The 18,657-nt window shown below is 30.4% G+C and overlaps 1 protein-coding gene across 1 annotated transcript; it reads right to left on the minus strand.

Annotated features, from left to right (window-relative positions):
• Positions 1 to 4,110: 4,110 nt before the first annotated feature.
• Positions 4,111 to 18,172, minus strand: LOC107447167 (putative sodium-dependent multivitamin transporter). The gene is made up of 6 exons (XM_043050500.2): positions 18,013 to 18,172; positions 10,676 to 10,874; positions 7,159 to 7,313; positions 6,149 to 6,357; positions 5,125 to 5,222; positions 4,111 to 4,459 (listed from the first exon to the last, which is right to left on the minus strand). The coding sequence occupies exons 1-6, from the start codon at positions 18,139 to 18,141 to the stop codon at positions 4,281 to 4,283; spliced, it is 969 nt and encodes a 322-aa protein (XP_042906434.1). The 5' UTR covers positions 18,142 to 18,172; the 3' UTR covers positions 4,111 to 4,280.
• Between the last annotated feature and the right edge of the window lie 485 nt (positions 18,173 to 18,657).

Below are 18,657 nucleotides of genomic sequence, written 5' to 3' on the forward strand. Positions count from 1 at the left end.
ATTGAATGCATTGAATTTTTTTATATTTCGCGTTTATTTATGCATTGAATTTTCACGCTTTAAAATGCAGAATATTAGTGAAGCAATATTTGATAATTTATTTTGCTAATATGTTTCTTATTTAGCTAATGTTTTGATTTTTTCACCATTTGCAATCTAAATAGCTAATATACTTTTTTAAAAGCCAATAAGAACATTGGTAGAATTCTTCTACATAAGTACAATACTATGTCTTTGATGATAATATATTATGTCTTTGTGCTAGAACATTGTGTTCATTGGCGAGCGAGCGCCGTGAACCACATAGGATTGCGTAGCAATTCTCGGGGGTTGGCGAGCGTTAGCGAGTAGGGGGCGGAGCCTCCTAGTTGTTTTTAAAACATAAATAGTATCTACGATTGTCAATGTTTAAAATGATATCATATACTTAGCATTCGAGTAACAACTTTTTTCAGAAAAATCATTTTTTTTTAAATGTAGAATTAATTTTTTCTTAAAAAAAAAATTTTTTTTTAAGTATTGAGTTTCAGGTGCTCTTTTAATCCTTTAAATGTGAAATTTCTCGTATCTAAATCTAGTTAATTATTTAAAAAAAAAAGATGATAAAGACATGTTAAAATTATACTTACCCTATTACTTGCTAAGAAAGTTATGATTCAACAAATTTATTTTTTCAAAGATGTACATTGAAACAATGTCAACGTCGTTAATCATGTTCGGTGACAGATCAGTTTAAGCAAAAACTTATCAAAGGCTGATCTTATCAAAAACTCAGCAGCCTTAAGTTTTAAAATAATTTCAAGTCATTTCTCGCAATTGCCTAGCAATTTTTTTTCACAACCTGAATAATCAATTTAAAAAGTTTATCGCAACATAAGAAGGTTGTTTGAATTTCGTGAAAAGAATAATAAATTCTATTGAAATTAGTATTATTACAGTTTTAAATGTATTGCATTACATATTTTTTCCCAATAGGCTTGTAACTTGTAAAGATTATTCATACAATAACGGAAAAAAGTTTCGTAAACCCAGCAAAAATATTTATGAAGATATGAATTCCTTTATTAAAAAAAAATAATAAAAGAAAAAAACATTTTTTTGACTAACACTTTTTTATTCTAACTGTAAAAATATTCATTAAAATTAAGCAAAATTTTGGGAGGAATTTAAAAGTGAAAACAAAAATATTATTTTAAAATTTTAAAAAAAATCATTAAATTAACGCAAGATATGAGTGTATTTAAAGTAGTCCTTTCGCACCACGCATGAGCAAAAATTTGTTCCTAATTTTGTAGTCAATTGTATTTGATAACTCGTGTCCAATGTAACTTATGTAAAATGTCCTGCTTGAATATCTTGAAAAAATTTTTAAAAAATTTAGCAGTTCCCTAATTGTATTTGTAAATTCTCAAATAAAAGCTCTGAATGTTAAAGATTTTCGCATTTCATTTCGTATTATCAAAGAAAATTGATTATGGTGAACCTTTCCCTATTACAGTTTGTTCACATGTTGATTTTTCTTATACCATCACATTATGTAGTCTGATTGTTTGTGGGATAGTATTTTTTTAAATTAAATTTTGTTTTATGACACAAAACAAAATTTTTACAAAACCTCTTATCCTTCAGAACTTTCTTTAAAAAAGTACTAAAACTGATAAGAAAATTGTTGGAAACCTTATAAATCTTCAAGATATTCAAATTGAATTTTTTTTCCTTAGTTAACGAATATGATTCACAACAAAAATATAACACAAAAGTTTTGATATGTTTTCTGCGCATGTGCAGTATGAAAGAATTAATCTAAATATTCATATCTTGAGCAATTTTTAAAGAATTTTATTCGAATTTTTAAATGATAATTTTTTTATAAATTTAAAATCGCTAAAATATTTTTTTTTAATTTTGTTGAAAACTGCTATAGTAATAGTAAGAAAACGATGGGCAAAAGAGTTAGTTTTTTATAAAAAATGTCTATATCTTCATAAATATTTACCGTACGTTTACGAAACTTTATTCAGCTATTGCATACAATAACTAAAATAATCTATACAAGATGTTACAAGCTTATTTCTGTGTTTTCTGTCATAAAGTGTTCAAAAATACTCTTTTCCGTTTGTAATTGATTGCTGCATCTTTAAACTAATGAAGGTTTTAAACTTTATTGATAAGTATGAGAAATTGCATCACCTGAACACCTCTGTAGTTAAAAAGTAATTCTTAGAATATTCCTATAAAATTTGAATAATTTGTCAAAAACAAAACGCATCTCTTCTATTATTGTAGGGTAGTGTATGTATATGAAATTATACATAATTTTGGCATTGCCGAAATTGAATTTATGCCCAAGATTCCAACGATGCTGTAGCAATTGTTGATTTATTGTACTCTTGAAAACTGGCATATCGATTGTTTTCTTGAAGTTTGTTATCAAAAATACGAGAAATCTCAAATTGCTGCACATTATTAGACTCTTGGGCATAAATTGAATTTCGACAATGCGAAAATTATTTCCACCCCAGATCATAAGCTCATCTTGATACCCTGAATCTTATTTTATTCACGTGAATGCTGATTCCTGTGTTAACTACATTAGTTCCTCATCACTTCCTTATAGCGTGTGGAAATGCATTTTACCTTGATTTGCCCTTCTTGGCCACTGTACTTTTTTTCTTGTTCTGTTTTTCATCTTTTTTTTGTCTCTAGGCGACTGTAGTTTTTCTAGTTTTGTTTCTCATCTTTATTTTTCCATTGGCAACTTTACGTTTCATACTTCAAATCAGCTTTCTTTCTTCTCATTTACGTCTGGCAAGTCTTGAAAATGGGAGCCTATTTTTGAAGCGCTTGAAACATGTCATGTCATATGTTATTTCCTTTTTATGAATTTTCGAAGCGAATGAAGTTTTTAATCAGATAATATCTTACCGCTTCAGTTTCTTGGGATTATTTATTTAATCAGATTTACTAGTTTCCTTAACAACTTATGAAACTTCCCTTAAACAACGGGATTGATTTTTTTTTTGAAAATAGAGAATTGAAATACTTTGAATAGTTAAGATTAATTTTAAAAGCAAATGAAAGTAATGCGTACCTGAAATTCCATCAGATAAAAATACCTTGTTGATCTATCACTCCATATTAAGTCTACGAGAAAAAGTGAGTTATGTTTTATTTCGGTAAATTTTGACTCTCGACCAATAAGAAAATGGTACCCGTAAGTCGTAACTCTCAAACAAAGTTAGATAGCAGTAACTCTAATTAAAAGTATTAGTGGTAGAAATTCGATTTTATGCAGCCACACACATATGTATCGTAAGCTAAACGCTTTTCGCTTTTTTCTTTTTTTTTTCCTTTGAAATCAAAATTGTTGTAAAATTGTGAAATCATTAATTTGTATTCTTTTTACGATTTTTTTTTTGTTGTTTATAATTGCTGTAATATTATGCATAATTTTTGCATCCAAGAACTGAAAAAACAATTAAGAAGAGAATTTATTAATTGTTGTTTTGGTTAAGAAATTGTCAGAAGGCCGAAAATCAAATTTTTAAAACTTGGCAAAGTTACTCCTATTAAAAATGTTTATGACTCCTCTAAGGACATAAATTTAAATATTTTGTATAACATATAAAATTATGATATACGATCATCATGCGATTGCGAGTTGCGATTCATACGATCATCATACGATTGCGAGTTAGGTTCACATAAGGCTAAATCTAGGAATCACCTTTCGTAATTAATACGAGTCTAAACATGCTGTGGGCATTTATGTTACATAAAAAATTGCATAGCGTAAAGTCGTCAATTTTTCAATGTTTTTTTTTTAAATTTAATGTTTGGATCTCTCTGACAAGTCCCTGGAGGAAACATTTAAAGAAGAATAATTTAATAATAAATTGTTTCATTTAAAGAAATTGTGAAAGGGTCAAAAATTTTTAAAAAATCCATCAAAACTGTTCCTATTTGAAGTATCGACCCTAATTAAAAGGACATACATTAAAAGGTTTTTAGTGTAGCACGGAGAGTTGTTTTACAAATATTTCTTTAAGTAGGTCGCTTACAATTTGTAAGAAATGTTATATGTGATTATTGGAAAGAAATACTGCCAAATTTTTTTTCTCAAATTGCTTTAATGAACTATAAATATTTTATTAACATATAAATTAAGCCTGGTTAACACAAATCCGTAACTAAACATTCTGGGGATAAATTTATTAATGATCAATATGAATTTCTGAAACAGTTATAGGTGTATAAGAGTAATGATGGTAAAGAAAGAATCATGCTTCATTCGTAAGTTCTGGCGAATTCTCCTTTTTCAATACATAAGTTTTTTCTTCCAATGCATGCACGTTTGCAGGCATTAAACATAAATCAGGATCTACTGGACATTTGATCCAAAGTTTAGTCACTGGACTGAGGCATTTTGAATCATGTTCTATAAGGTTCTCATCGGAATCTGAAAAGTAAAAAAATATTACATTCAATTAAGAGCTAAAGAATTTTGTTTCTTTAAAATGATATGAAACTGAAATACCCTCAACCAGAACCCGGGTCAGATACGCTCCTTGATGGTTTGATGCAGTTTGAAAGCTAGTGATTTTTCGCTAAGGTTAAAAATAGCTAGTTACTCTTTTAGGGAAAATGAAAAAAAAAAAACTTTAATTATTTATTCACAAAAAAGTAGTGTGTGGTAATTTTGAGTGTTTACTTGAGAAAAGTAGCGTCGTAAACAAAACCTTTACAGTTATTTTAATGCACAGTCCTAAAAATTAAAAAAAAACTAATCACCCTAAACAACTTTTGTTCTAATGATCGGATTTTCACGAATTAAGTGTCAATCTTAATGGTTCCTGGGGGTGACCTCAAATATGCAAATTAATTAGTGCTAACTATTAATTAAGTCACGAGATCAGACACAAAAATGTACTTTCTCTGAGTAAACATATATTTTTTAACATATTTGGATTCTTAACCTTCAAAATATAGGGGGGGGGAACTAAATAATTTAAAATCAACGGTATTTGAAATAAAATTTAAAAAAACAGGTTGCGAAGAAAAGCAAAATTACTGGAGAAATAATAACAAATCATTTAGGAAGATAAAAAAATCGATTTTACCTACCTAGTAAGCATGATGTCATAAAAGTCATAAAAGATGCACAAAAACATCCAATAATAGGAAACCAGGGAAACGAAATCTTGAATAACACAAATGTATCACTGAAAAATAGGGTTTTTATTATGAGTAAAGATAGTATAGTTTATAAGCGAAAAAAGCTAAGAATTATAAACATATTTACAAACTTTTTAATCCTATAACATTGATTTATTAGTAATTTAATAAATTCCTTTTAGTAACTATTGTCAAGCATGTATTGGTAAAATTGTGGGAATTTACTACAATTAAACTGAGGAGTAAGGAAAATGTGGAATTTTTCTATATAATTTAAGAAACTTTATTTTTAAAAAAAGTTTGTCGAAATTTTTGAAAATATATGTTTTGAACATGAGCAAAATAAGAATTGTTCATATCGTTTTGCCTGGATCAGTTCTTGTTATATTAAGTCTTGCGATATAATATCAATGTTTCATCTAGAATTGCAGTACGAAACTGCAATTCTATATGAAATTAGGTTCTTTGAGAAAATTCCTAATTTCCTACATTTTCTTTCCTAAATTTTTATATATTTATGATATTTCTTTAAAGCACATTAAAATAGAATGCTGTCTAAAATTTAAAAATAAGAAAAAAGTTTAATTCCACCCAATCTAATCTTACTTTATTGAATTTTTCGATGAAGTAAGTTTTAAAAATAATTATAATTAAATTCCTAGTGCACTTTGGCATCCAAATAGAGTCTCGGTGCAGCCATCTAGTGTGGCAGAAACTAGACGTCCAAATTAACATGGTCAACGGTATCTCACCCATTGTGGTGGTCCTGAAAGTGTGGATACCACTTCTATACAACGCACTAGGTCTGCTCATCGGGAAGACTGATTGTGCAGCTCATTAGAAATAAAAATAATAAAAAAGTTTTAAAAAATTATTTATATTTCCTTTATTAAATAAACTGTAAACTAACCTTCAAATACGCATCTTACAGATCTATAAAAGTACTGTCCATAACAATTATAAATTAACTTACTTGAGATCATTAGCATGAGATGTTGATGTGAACTCTGATGTGAAATTGTTTTTTACTTCACAGCAATCTGTCACATTTGGAATCCCTCCGAAAGAGGAGCAGTTGTTAGCTTTCAGCTCTAATGGAGGCTCAATGTAGCCGCTTATTAAGGATCCGAAACCAATAAAACAGGTTATGGGTAAGCTCAGCAATGTTCCAATTAATACACTCTGAAATAAAAATAGAGTATGAGTTATGAGTAAAAATTAAATAATATTAAGATAAAGAGGAATGAATAATTTAACTGATATTTCATATAGTATTTTATTTAAACACTTCGTTAAAAACTATACAAAATTCTTCAACGAAGATACACTAAAGGTTTTCTGTTAAGACGTCAATAAAAAAATTATTTTTATTTGAGCGAGTACTTTTGTAATTATAAAAAAATGCGTAGACTTCAAACATTTTGGAAATAAAAGTTAATGTTCAAGAAAACCAAGGTTTAGCTAATAATCTCAAGTTGCTGTCAAATTTCATTCTAAATAAAGTGAGCCATCATGAAATTGAGGTAAATTTACTATTAAAATTTAACCTTACAGAGAAAGGGCACCAAATAAATCATAAAATCATCCAAAAGAAAAATTAAACTTTTTTGTACAATTTAGGCAATATGTTATTTTCTTTATTTTGAGAAAACTTGAGAGCTTAAATTATTCTTCAAAGAAAAATTATTGCTTTAAAAAATGGGGGGATTGAACCATAAATTGTCATAAAAACAAATGGCTATCGTCCATCTTCTGTTTCTAATTCTGTTTCTAACCAGAAATTGATTCATTCGATAAGCTTCATATTATATTGTATATTTGTTTCCAATTCAAATTTAAGAAATAAAAATGGTGATTATATTTCAAAAACCGTATTCATACTAAACTTTTAAAATTTAGAATAAGAAAAATCAATCAAAAGTCGAACAATTTATTTAGAAAAATAATAAATATTGATGAAAATATTGAAATTATCAAATCAACCTTTTCAGATACTTTTCGAGATAAAACGCCAAACAGAAAAATGGCGAACATCGGTCCTTCTAAAGTGCCGATGAGACTAACACCCAGCTGCTTCAAACTTTGGACATTGAAAAAGCTAAATGTGAGACTAATACACGTTATTCCAAAAAAGAAACCTGTAACCAAACAAATAAGTTCGTTAAAATAAACAATTTGATTACAAACACTACATTTTGGCTTGTTTATCGCTTTTTGGCATTAATATTTGGCTCACGCATAGTTATTCAGCGTTTCTTGCTGCAACAGTTATTACTAACTAAATAATGAAAATAGGCCAAAGAAAATAATTTATTATCATTTATTCAGTTAATTCTTTCTATTATTGAACATTTTCAACTTTAATATTGGGCTTATGCGTAGTTTTCTTGATGCAACAATTAATATTAACAACACAAAAATACACTAAAAACAAATATTTATTAATAATTTTCCAACGAATTCGTTCCATTCTTAAGCGCCAATTCGTTGCAATATTTTTTCTTAATTGCTGCCTTAATTGATTCTGCTTTCTTAATCCACATGCCTGAACACCGTCTACCGAGATGAAACCGCCAAGGAACCACATGCCTATAGATTGTTTAGATGATTGAGATAAAAATACATCCCTATAAATTGTTTATAGATTTTTCATCATACTACGTAGTTTCAACTATTCTTGTTAATTTTTAATGTTTGGCTCCAACCTTTACGCACTTTTGTGAATGAACAATAATGAACAGTTAAAAAAATACAATATGTTAATCCCTAAATTATCACATTCAGAACAACACGTAGCATTTTCTGTGACAGGTTTTCAGAAAGTGCTAGAAATATCCAAAAAAAATTTCGTCAGTAGACAAAATTAATGCACTGGATAAGTGAATAAAGTAGCGACACGCCGCCATCGTGGTAACTGCAACTCTCTTGTAACCTCAACTCTCAATGTGGATATACGGAGTTTCTGTTCTTATACGCCACTTTTTATTAATCATTATTTTCATATTCTTGAAGATAACTTAAATATTTACTAGTTATTCTTTTTTAGCTCTGAAATTATNAAATCTTCCGGCGGGCCACAGTTGGCTCGCGGGCCGTAGTTTCCCCATCCCTGGTTTAGATGATTAGGATATAAATACATCCCTACAACTTGCTTGTAAATTTTTCATCATAATAGTTTCATCTATTCTTATTAATTTTTAATGTTTCGCTTAAAAAAACACTTTCAACCTTTACGCACTTTTGTGAATGAACAGTTAAAAAAATGCAATATATTATTCCCTAAATTATCGCATACAGGACAACACGTAGCATTTTCTGTGAGAGATTTTCAGAAAGTGTTGGAAATATCCAAAATTTGTTTCGTCAGTAGACATAACTAAAGAACTGGATTCATGAATAAAGTAGCGACACGGTGATTTTATTTTAACCGTCGTTGAACAGGCGGCCCAATTTTATGGGGGGTTTGCGACAACTAATGCTTAACTACGTAGCCTTGTAATTTTAAACCTAATCTAGAAAATAAGGGAACTCCTGGATCAAGTATTGGGAGAAATTTGCCTTCGTTGAGGAAAAGAATTCAAAATATAAAAGCAATCAAAGATAATAGTAATACATCCAAATGGAAAAACGCGCTTGGCAGTAATGAAACCAAGAGGAGTTAAACGAACGTGAAAATGAAAAAAATTGGAAAAATATGATAACCAAAGCTGACGTCGTCAGGGGGTACCAGCTTCAGATGTCATAAAAGCAAAACTTTTTCTATCGAGAAAGCAAGACAAAAGTCTAAAAATTGTCTTTTCTGTACCCCAAAAGTTTTGCCATAATCCAGGAAAAGAATTCATAATATACAATAAAACACAGAAGAATACAATATAAAATAGCAGGCCAGGTGGCCGAGCGGTTAGCGTGCCTGACTGCGAAGCCATAGGCTGCGGGTTCGAATCCCGCTCTGGGCATGGATGTTTCTCTCTCTCTTTGTGCTGTCCTCTGTTGTGTGTGTGTATAATGTGTGTGAATGTGGCCCACCCTTTAAACGGGTTGTTTAAACGGGTTAAACAGTGTGGCGTGGGCAATGTTGCTCGCCTCCGTGACTTTGGTTCACAGGTGCCCACTGGGTAACGCGAAATAAGCAACAATTCTGGCATAGTATAGGCAAAGATTCAAATTCGGTGCCTGCCATTGGAAAAAAAAAGAAAAAACAATATAAAATACACTTTAAAATCAGAATAAAAACAAGACAAATACAAAATAAAAGTAAGAACTAAAGTTAACTTGAAAAATAAAAAAAATCCAATAACTAAGAATCCCAAACCGATTGCAAACCACAACTGAAATAAAATAAACATAAAAACAAACGCCCCCTATCCTGCGCAGTTTAAAGAAAAAAGGACAGAGGTTAAGAAAGTAAAGACGTCATTAAAAGAAAAGCTTGAGCAAGTAGACTCGAACAAGATTTGAATTTTGCTAAACCAAATGAGAAACTAATAATTATCAATCATTTTCTTAATTTTAAAATCAATATTACAGAAATTAAAGGGAAAACCATTATCATCTAAATTTTTAAAAAAATTACCAGTTGCCTCTTGAAAACTAAAAACATTATTTCAGATTTTATTAATTCTAAACAATTGAGAAAAAACTAAATTTTGAAAATTTTACTGCACAAATTAGCACTAAAATTACAGAAAAAAAATAACTTTAAAATTAAAAGATTTTCTTCTGTCTTAAACACCAATTTTAATTTGTTTATCAATAATATCAATTTTGAAATCTAAATATTCAACACTTAAGCAAATATCACTGGTTTTCTTCAAAACCAATATTTCTCGATAGAAAAAGTTTTGCATGTATGACATCTGAAGCTGGTACCCAGCTTTGGTTGTCATATTTTTTCAATTTTTTTCATTTTCACCTTCGTTGAGGACTTTTGGATGGAACTAACCCGCATTTGCGGTACAAGGAGAGGAAAACCACGAGAGCTTCCCACGGTTAGCCAGGTGACAAGGGGACTCTAACCCATGATCCATCTACCACTGAGGATATTTCACGTAAGCACTGTCTGTGGGGGGGTGCAAGCCGGATGCGGAATTCGTATCGACTGGGATTCGAACCCGGTTCACCTCATTGGAAGGAGAGTGCTCTATCCCCTGAGCCATCGCGGCTCAAGTTAATTGATTTAAATAGCTTAAAAAGGGATAAGGAATGTTTAAATTTATGAAATAACGGAAATTTGGAAGCTAGGAAATCTATAGGAGTTTTACGTATCGAAGTTAACAGCCAAGTTACAAGCTAATTAATTATTTTTACACATATAAATTATTTAAGAATGGAAATACGTCTGCCTCAATTATGGAAACATTACACCCTACAGTGTTCGGATTTTTTTTTCTCCTTTTTTTAATAATTCTTAAATTCAATGAGTAACAGCCTTTTTCTAAAAGGCGGACAAAAGTAATCCCAGTTGACAGTAAATTTCTAAAAACCCAAGTATAATACTTACTAAATAATTTGGCTAACTGTACATTTCTTTTTTCGCTTAACTTTAAGAGAGGCTGAATAAAATCAACCACGGTCACAGTTGACAGTGAGTTCAGAGCTGAAGAAATCGTACTTAGAGAACCGCTAAAAATCCCTGCTATACAAAGTCCAGTGAGTCCAGGGTAAATGCTCAATCGATTGACTATATAAAAGGGCACAATCTAAAAACAAATAAACGTTAGAAAATAAAGAGCTGATTATAACTATTATCACTCTACTTTAAAAATGTTAAATTGTTATTTATAGTTTATTGTTAAAATATATAATAAATACAAGCAACTAGTCAAAATTTTTATGCTACTATCTATATCTACTATTTATATGCTAAATCTATGAATTTTTTGCTATTATCTGGTGTTTAATGTGCATTGTGCTTAGAAAACTGCCATAGATTTTAATACAAAATATAGGTAAGTTTAATAATGTGAAATAGAAGTGTTTCATTTGTATTAAATAAATTTGTAATTAAAAGGTGATTGAGAGAAGCACGTAAATCTAGTTTTAATATATTTATCCTAATTTTCTTCTTGTTAAATTCTAAATCTCACAAAACAGACAATTCAAAGTAATTTAAGAGATATGAAGTCGTACTATGAGAAACCTATTACATTTAAAGTTACACTATCACAGATATTACTCTACTAATAAAGAGACTAACAGAAATTACTCTAATATTAATGTGGGCTCGGATAAAAATTCAGGGATACTGACCTCTAAAATAGAGCTCAAACTCATCTCTAGAGGTAAGTAACAACTTATTCCATTATCAATTTCAAACTGATTATCAGTTAGCCCCAGATAACTATCAATAGCAATTAAAGCCTTAATTAACAGAAAAATATTTTTAAAAAATTATAAAATTTAACCTCCATTATTTATTTTTAGTATGTTAGAGCTAGGTTTCATTGACTTTTTATTAGCATAAAATTATTATTTTAGATGGTAGTACAGTTAAAACGAGCACATTATTACTGTATCTCTATATAACATAAAATCATAATAGTCTGATACCGTTTTCCATTGTTGTCGGCGCATTTTTATTGGCCAGAAAATCACGTGGTAGGATCCAGTTTTCCCCCATTCATTTCCATATTGTTTAGGTTGTCATCAGCATAAAATTAACGAAAGCCCTAAAGGTAACAAGCGACTAGGGGAAGGACGATTCCATAATGTTAAAAACTTAGAGTTTCGTCGGAAGAGTAAAAATAGGGAAAGAGGGTAATTACACTGAGAATATTGGGGACTTTTTTGTTCGCTTCCTTGGCGTATTGGCTAAATTTCAAAGGTTTACCGTCACCGTTCGCATTTGTTTTTATGTTTATTTTTTGCGACGTTTGCTGTCATTTTCGAACTCGTATAAAATATGTTATTTGTTGAATTTTTTCGTTATGTCTTTGTTTTTATTATTGTTATCTGTTTTGCTTTTGTTTTTAATTTCTTTTTTACTTTAAAGTTAGTTAGATCTTAATATATGTATGTTGCCGGCATTGTATAGAATACTGGATGTTTTTAGGCAAAGTAGGAAATGTGAGAATTATACCGGGCAATGGTACTTGACCTTAAAAAACATCAGTGTAGGGTATACCGGGAAATGGCACTGAACCTTAAAAAAACATCAGTGTAGGGTATACCGGGCAAATATATACCGGGCAGTGGCACTTGACCTTAAAAAAAAATCAGTGTAGCGTATACCGTGCAAATATATACCGGGCAATGGCACTTGACCTTAAAAAAACATCAGCGTAGGGTATACCGGGCAAATACATACCGAGAAATGGCACTGAACCTAAAAAAACATAAGTGTAGGGTATACCGGGCAGTGGCACTTGACCTTAAAAAAACATCAGTGTAACGTAAACCGGGCAAATATATACCGGGCAATGGCACTTGACCTTAAAAAACATCAGTGTAGCGTATACCGGGAACTGATGTTTTTTAAGTTCAAGTGCCACTGCCTGGTTTATACACTAAATTCTTTTCATGATTTCCCCCCCCCTCACGCTCCTCCAACATGTACAGAATTGCTGGAGCAGCGACCGATAATTGTCAACAGTACTGAGGTACGTACCTCTCTGCATCAAAAACGTTCTTTGAAGATAAAGAAAAATCGAAACTGACTGTCTTCTCTGTAAAGCCTAATAATAAATTCTTTCCTTTTTGATGACCCTAGTTAAGTTTTTTTTTTCTTCCAGAAAATCCCGCCGAAATTTGACTTCCAATGTTGGTGCTAAAATAAGGCGATATTTTGCTAAGCTAAAACTCTCACCAGCAACGTTTTCCCGATATCGAGCTCATTTTCCCCTTTCTAAATTTTCTAAGTCCGTTTGTATTATGGAATCGTCCTGTCCCTAATCGCTTGTCTAAAGGTATTGTTTTCCGTTAAATATTTTTGTATCCCTAATTTAAAGTTCTTTTTCAGAACTGCTATTAATAGTGAAAATTTTAAAATATGGTTGTGAACTCATCAAATTTGTTTGAACAATTTAATGTATTAAGAATTCATTTATTTAAAGAAATTGATAATTAAAAAAATCACTTCTGTTCACCAAGAGATCTAAATGTTTATAATACTAATAGATAGTAATATTTGGAAGTGGGAAGAAGAGGCACAAGAGCGAAAGTTAACAGAATTCCTTTCAGTACATAGATGTTAAGTGAATATTTTTAACTTTAGTAGAAAAACTGTTTTCTGGCAAGAAAAAACAATTATTGCGAGGCAATCACCGGGGTTGGTGAGCGGTAGCGAACAGGGGGCTGTGCCTCCTAGTATTTTATAAAAAAATAATGTGTCGAATATGTGTTCATTCTGATTACTTTCAATGAGATTGCATAAATGTCATAAAGTCGCAGTTTAAAACTATCTTTCAACTCTCACAAATTCATGTTTTAAGTTCAACTGTGTAATAAACTAAATGTATTACAAAATAAAACATTTTCAGTAATTTTTTTCCTCGTAGTTCTGTCAGTCAAGTGGGCTATCGGCGCTATCAGAAAAGATTAAAATGAGTTCATGAGAAAATATTTTTGGAATTATATTAGAAGGAAGCATTCCTCTAAATTGCTTTTAAAAAAATATTCCAATAAGAAAAAAATTATTTTAACTGCTTTAATAATGAATCAAAAATCGAGATATTCTATTGTGTTACTCAATACAATTGAAAGAGTTAGTGGTTCGATCAAAATCGGATGAATCCAATGAGTCGGATCAAAATTCATTGAACGAATTTTTTGTGTCTTTGTGCTAGAAAGCAGAACCATTACGTTACCGTAAGATTGTTTATAATCATTATTGCTAGTATAAGAGAGGAAACTAAGATTTCAGAAGTTATCTTTGCTTTGCTCAATACAAATGAAAGAGTTAATGGTTCGATCAAAATCGGATGAATCCAATGGGTCGGATCAAAATTCATTGAACGAATTTTTTGAGTCTTAGTGCTAGGAAGCAGAAACGTTACCGTAAGATTGTTTATAATTATTATTGCTAGTATAAGAGAGGAAATTAAGATTTCAGAAGTTGTCTTTGCTTTGCTCAATATAAATGAAAGAGTTAATGGTTCGATCAAAGTCGGATGAATCCAATGGGTCGGATCAAAATTCATTGAACGAATTTTTTGTGTCTTTGTGCTAGAAAGCAGAAACGTTCCCGTAAGATTGTTTATGATTATTATTGCTATTATAAAAGAGGAAAATAAGATTTAAGAAGTTATGTTTGTTTTTTCAAAATTTTCCTTATCCTCCTCCAATATTCCATTTTAATTTTTTGTTACAATTTTCATTCATTTTGATTATGCACAGTGAATTGTGCGAGTTTAACTAATCTTTTGATTTTGAGAGTAACTAAAAAAATAAGCGCAACAAAAGGAAATCGGACCTTTCTTTTACACAAAATAAATGCAACTTTATGAAATATACTTTAGCAGAGTGACCCATCATATTGAGCAAAAAGACTTGCGTATGCTCTGTAGATATTCGACAAAATTAAATAAATAAAAAAAAATTTCTCAATCATTAGTTGAATCATTAACATTATTTTCAAAAAGTAACGAATAATTTTATTCTAATGAACCAAAATTTGCTAAAAAATTAAACTTAATGTGTTTACAAATAAAAATTGTTTATGTATAATGAAACAAGAATTACAGAGAACATGTTTGCTATTTCAATCATGACGTTTTATTATTTTGATTTTATCAAAACAAAAGATGTAGTTTAAAACATAGAGCCTTACCTGCCTTTTTTACACTGATATTTTACATGATCAATTAAAGCACGATTCTAAATGCGTCCCTCTAGATTAGAAAATCGTAAGGGCCGCTGTTTTGGGTATTCAACTTACATTTTGTTTTGCCGCACAAAAACTATAAGACATAGAAACTTGAAATTACTAAGGTGTATACAGGAATTATAAAGGAATAAAAAAATTAACATTCGTTTATTAGTTCAAAAATTAGTTACATCTGTCAGAAAAAATACTATAGGTGCCGCCAATAGGCCACAGGAATGCAATTACAAAATGGAAATTTGGCGTGATGAAAAAGTCACATTTGCTTTTGATCTTAAGACTTGGGTGGCTTATAGCTCTGTGTGATCAAAAAACGAGTTTATTGCCCATTCTTTAATATTTATTTATATTTTATCCGTTATGTCAGACATACTGATCCTCAGATACTGAGGCAGACTGATAAATGATCAATTAGAATGAGGATCACCGGATTACGTCACCATCATAGTATTTTTAAAGTTATCGGGAACCACGTGTTAATTTTTTGTTATGTAATTGTGCTGGTAAAACGTATTTCTATAAAACTTAATAATTTAAAATCAGTGGAAATTGAATTTGAAATAATTAATTTATGTTCGGAAAAGCGGGATTAACAAAGAAATCAGGAGGCTCCTCTACCCCCTGCTCACTAACGCTCGCCATACTATTATTGATGTCAATGATGCTTAATTAATCTTGAGAATAGGTACTGTTAAAACAAAAAAATTAAGTAATATTAATAAAGAAATCTTAATTGTTTAGGTGGGGAAAAAATCACCGTACTAATTTTGACGTAAATGTTGCTTAATGTTCAGGAGGGGAAAAAATCACCTTACTAATTTTGACGCAAATGTTGCTTAATTAATTTTGATAATAGGTACTGTTAAAACAAAAAAATTAAGTAATATTAATAAAGAAATTTTAATCAAATCACCGTACTAATTTTGACGCAAATGTTGCTTAATTAATTTTGAGAATAGGTTCTGTTAAAACAAAAAAATTAAGTAATATTAATAAAGAAATTTTAATTGTTTAGATGGAAAAAAAATCACCGTACTAATTTTGACGCAAATGTTGCTTAATTAATTTTGAGAATAGGTACTGTTAAAACAAAAAAATTAAGTAACATTAATAAAGAAATCTTAATTGTTTAGGAAGAAAAAAAAGTCACCGTACTAATTTTGATAACTGCGAAGTTGCTTAATTAATTTTGAGAATAGGTACTGTTAAAACAAAAAAAAAGTAACATTAATAAAAAAAATTTTAATTGTTTGGGAGGAAAAAAAATCACAGTACTAATTTTGACGCAAATGTTGCTTAATTAATCTTGATAATAGGTACTAATTAAAATTTATAGGCTATGACCAAAAAATCATTAATGAAAAAATTGAACTAATTCAGTTAGGAGAAACGTAAAAACTGGCCTTGCTATTATTGTTCCCCATAAACTTAATTAATTTTGGTTATAGGCAGTACTTTTAATATGATAATTAGTGCAGTTTTATCATACATATTAATATAGGTACAATTTGCATATCTGGTTCCCTTTAAAACTAATAAATGCTGTGCAGTTTTAATATATTTACTGTAGGAAGATGTTCTTTACGGGCCCTCGAAAGAGATATGTACCAGAAAAATTACTTGATTGTGTTAGTTTTGAAATTCATGAGTTCGACTAGAGCAACACCATTATGCCAAACGATACTGAATACAGTTACTCTCTATTTTGATGGGATAAACTACTGAAATGTGTTCCATTTACCTAATAACGTAAAGCCACCGGCGAGAACAAAAATAGTAATAAGTAAGAAAAGATTATATATTTTAGCTTTATTGATTATGGTGGTATGTGTTTTTCAGTTTAGCACATGATTTCACAGTATTGTTCATTACTAATTTATTGATCGTTTGCTTTTTTTACCCCGTACGAAGAAAGGGTATCCCGCAGTGGACTGATCGTTAAGACACGGTTACCAGCAGATCACCGAAGTCAAGCATCACTGGCTGCGGTCAGTGTGCGCCACTTGGATCAGTCTGCGTAGGGACCGTGGGTGTGCGGTTCTGGTTTAACTGTTCTGCCGTAAAGTGCTTGACTTCGTGTGCAGGTCGTCCGGCTACCGAAGCGGGGGTGTCAGCTCTAGTGCGACGTAAATTAACTACAACAATAATCTAGCGATAATTATTATAAAGAAAGAAAATCATTCTTATTTAAATCAATGGATTTAATATCATCTGTAAAGCACGATTGCATCAATGTCTTATATGATATCGACCATCTCACAATTGGGGTCATACCGAAATAAATGCTTAAATCGAAATTACAAAAAAATAAATCAATAAAAGAGTTACAAATTAATAAATTTGTCAATATTCATAGTGGAGGGCCGGGATAGTCAGGTTGGCAGGATGTTGGACTCGTGTTCGTGAGAACGAAAGTTCGAATCCAGTCAGCCGAAGAATCCCTGTGTATTAAATGGTGACTCATGCGCGTTAAACCCGTCTGGGTCACAAAGTCCTCCAAGTTCCCATAACAAATCAATACCTCTGGGGGTACTGATTTAGGAGTTCCCTTGCCTTCTGGATTGGGCTCAAAATTACAAAGTTACGGAGTTGAACATTAGTAGCAGTAAACTCAAAATTTGGATCAGCGGTTCAACAACGGTTATAAAATTGAAATATTTTTGATACAGTTCCGAAGATTTGAGGTACGGCCAACTCTGCCATCATGCCACCACAAAGTGTATATTATGATATTAATGCGGCATAACACTCATATGAAAATTTGATTTGAAAATTAAAATAAATTAATCAAACACACCCTTCTCAACTAGAGTTTAATTAACGATATTTACAGAACGTTATCATAACAAGGAAAATGCTGTTGTTAGTTTTATCGATCGATTTCACTTTCTCCAAGTATGAATTGCTCTGCTAAAACTTAGGTTGTTCTACGACATATCCCAAAAGTTTGAGTTCTTTAGCTTTTAGAAATGGAATGAATTAGATATTAGATTGCGTTAGAATATTAGATTTCTTACCTGATCATATTTTGACAGCCCCGTTTGATATTTATTTAAGATTGGATCGCACAAGTAATATATAGAGTATAATACAAGTCCAGCTAAGTAACACAAAGTATGGAGAAGGAATACAGGTAAGGTGCTCATTCTTAGAGTTCTGTCAAAACATTTACAATAATTAAAGATTAAATTAACTGCATTAAAATAAAGAAAATGAATAGGGTTGTTTTTTTTTAAATATAAAGAAAGGTTCAATTTTTTTATTTATCTAGAATTAAATTTTAAACAAAAGTTATATATTTCTTGCAAGAAGAAATGATAAAAAGAAAACTAAATTATTCCAATCCACATTTCTGAAACTACTCTTATTATATATTTCAGAATCCTTGTCAAAAATGTCGAAGGAAGAGTATACACTTTGAGTGTTCGAAGTTAAGATTTAAGAAATACATACCGGTAAGTTTCGTTTCTGTCCCCTTTTTCTTCATATTCTTTTTCAATTGATTTTTTTAGTGATATCGACACATTATAAAGAATAATTTTTATCTTAGGATGAGTGTTCTTTATGCAGAGATATCGCATTAAATTAAAGATGTGTCTTGAGAAAGACTTTTGGTTTTTCCCATTAATAGTTTTATGCTTAATATTATTTTATTATTTGTG

This window comes from Parasteatoda tepidariorum, chromosome 7 (genome assembly GCF_043381705.1).
Source record: "Parasteatoda tepidariorum isolate YZ-2023 chromosome 7, CAS_Ptep_4.0, whole genome shotgun sequence".
Lineage (NCBI taxonomy): Eukaryota > Metazoa > Arthropoda > Arachnida > Araneae > Theridiidae > Parasteatoda > Parasteatoda tepidariorum.

Bases quoted from the DNA above. Each gene is read 5' to 3' on its own strand.
- LOC107447167 (XM_043050500.2), bottom strand. From the start codon at position 18,141: ATGAGCACCTTACCTGTATTCCTTCTCCATACTTTGTGTTACTTAGCT. The intron at 10,875-18,012 runs GTAAGAAATCTA...ATTTGTTTTTAG, and splicing joins GGCTGTCAAAATATGATCAG to ATTGTGCCCTTTTATATAGT. The intron at 5,223-6,148 runs GTAAGTTAATTT...CCTATTTTTCAG, and splicing joins TCTCATGCTAATGATCTCAA to TGATACATTTGTGTTATTCA.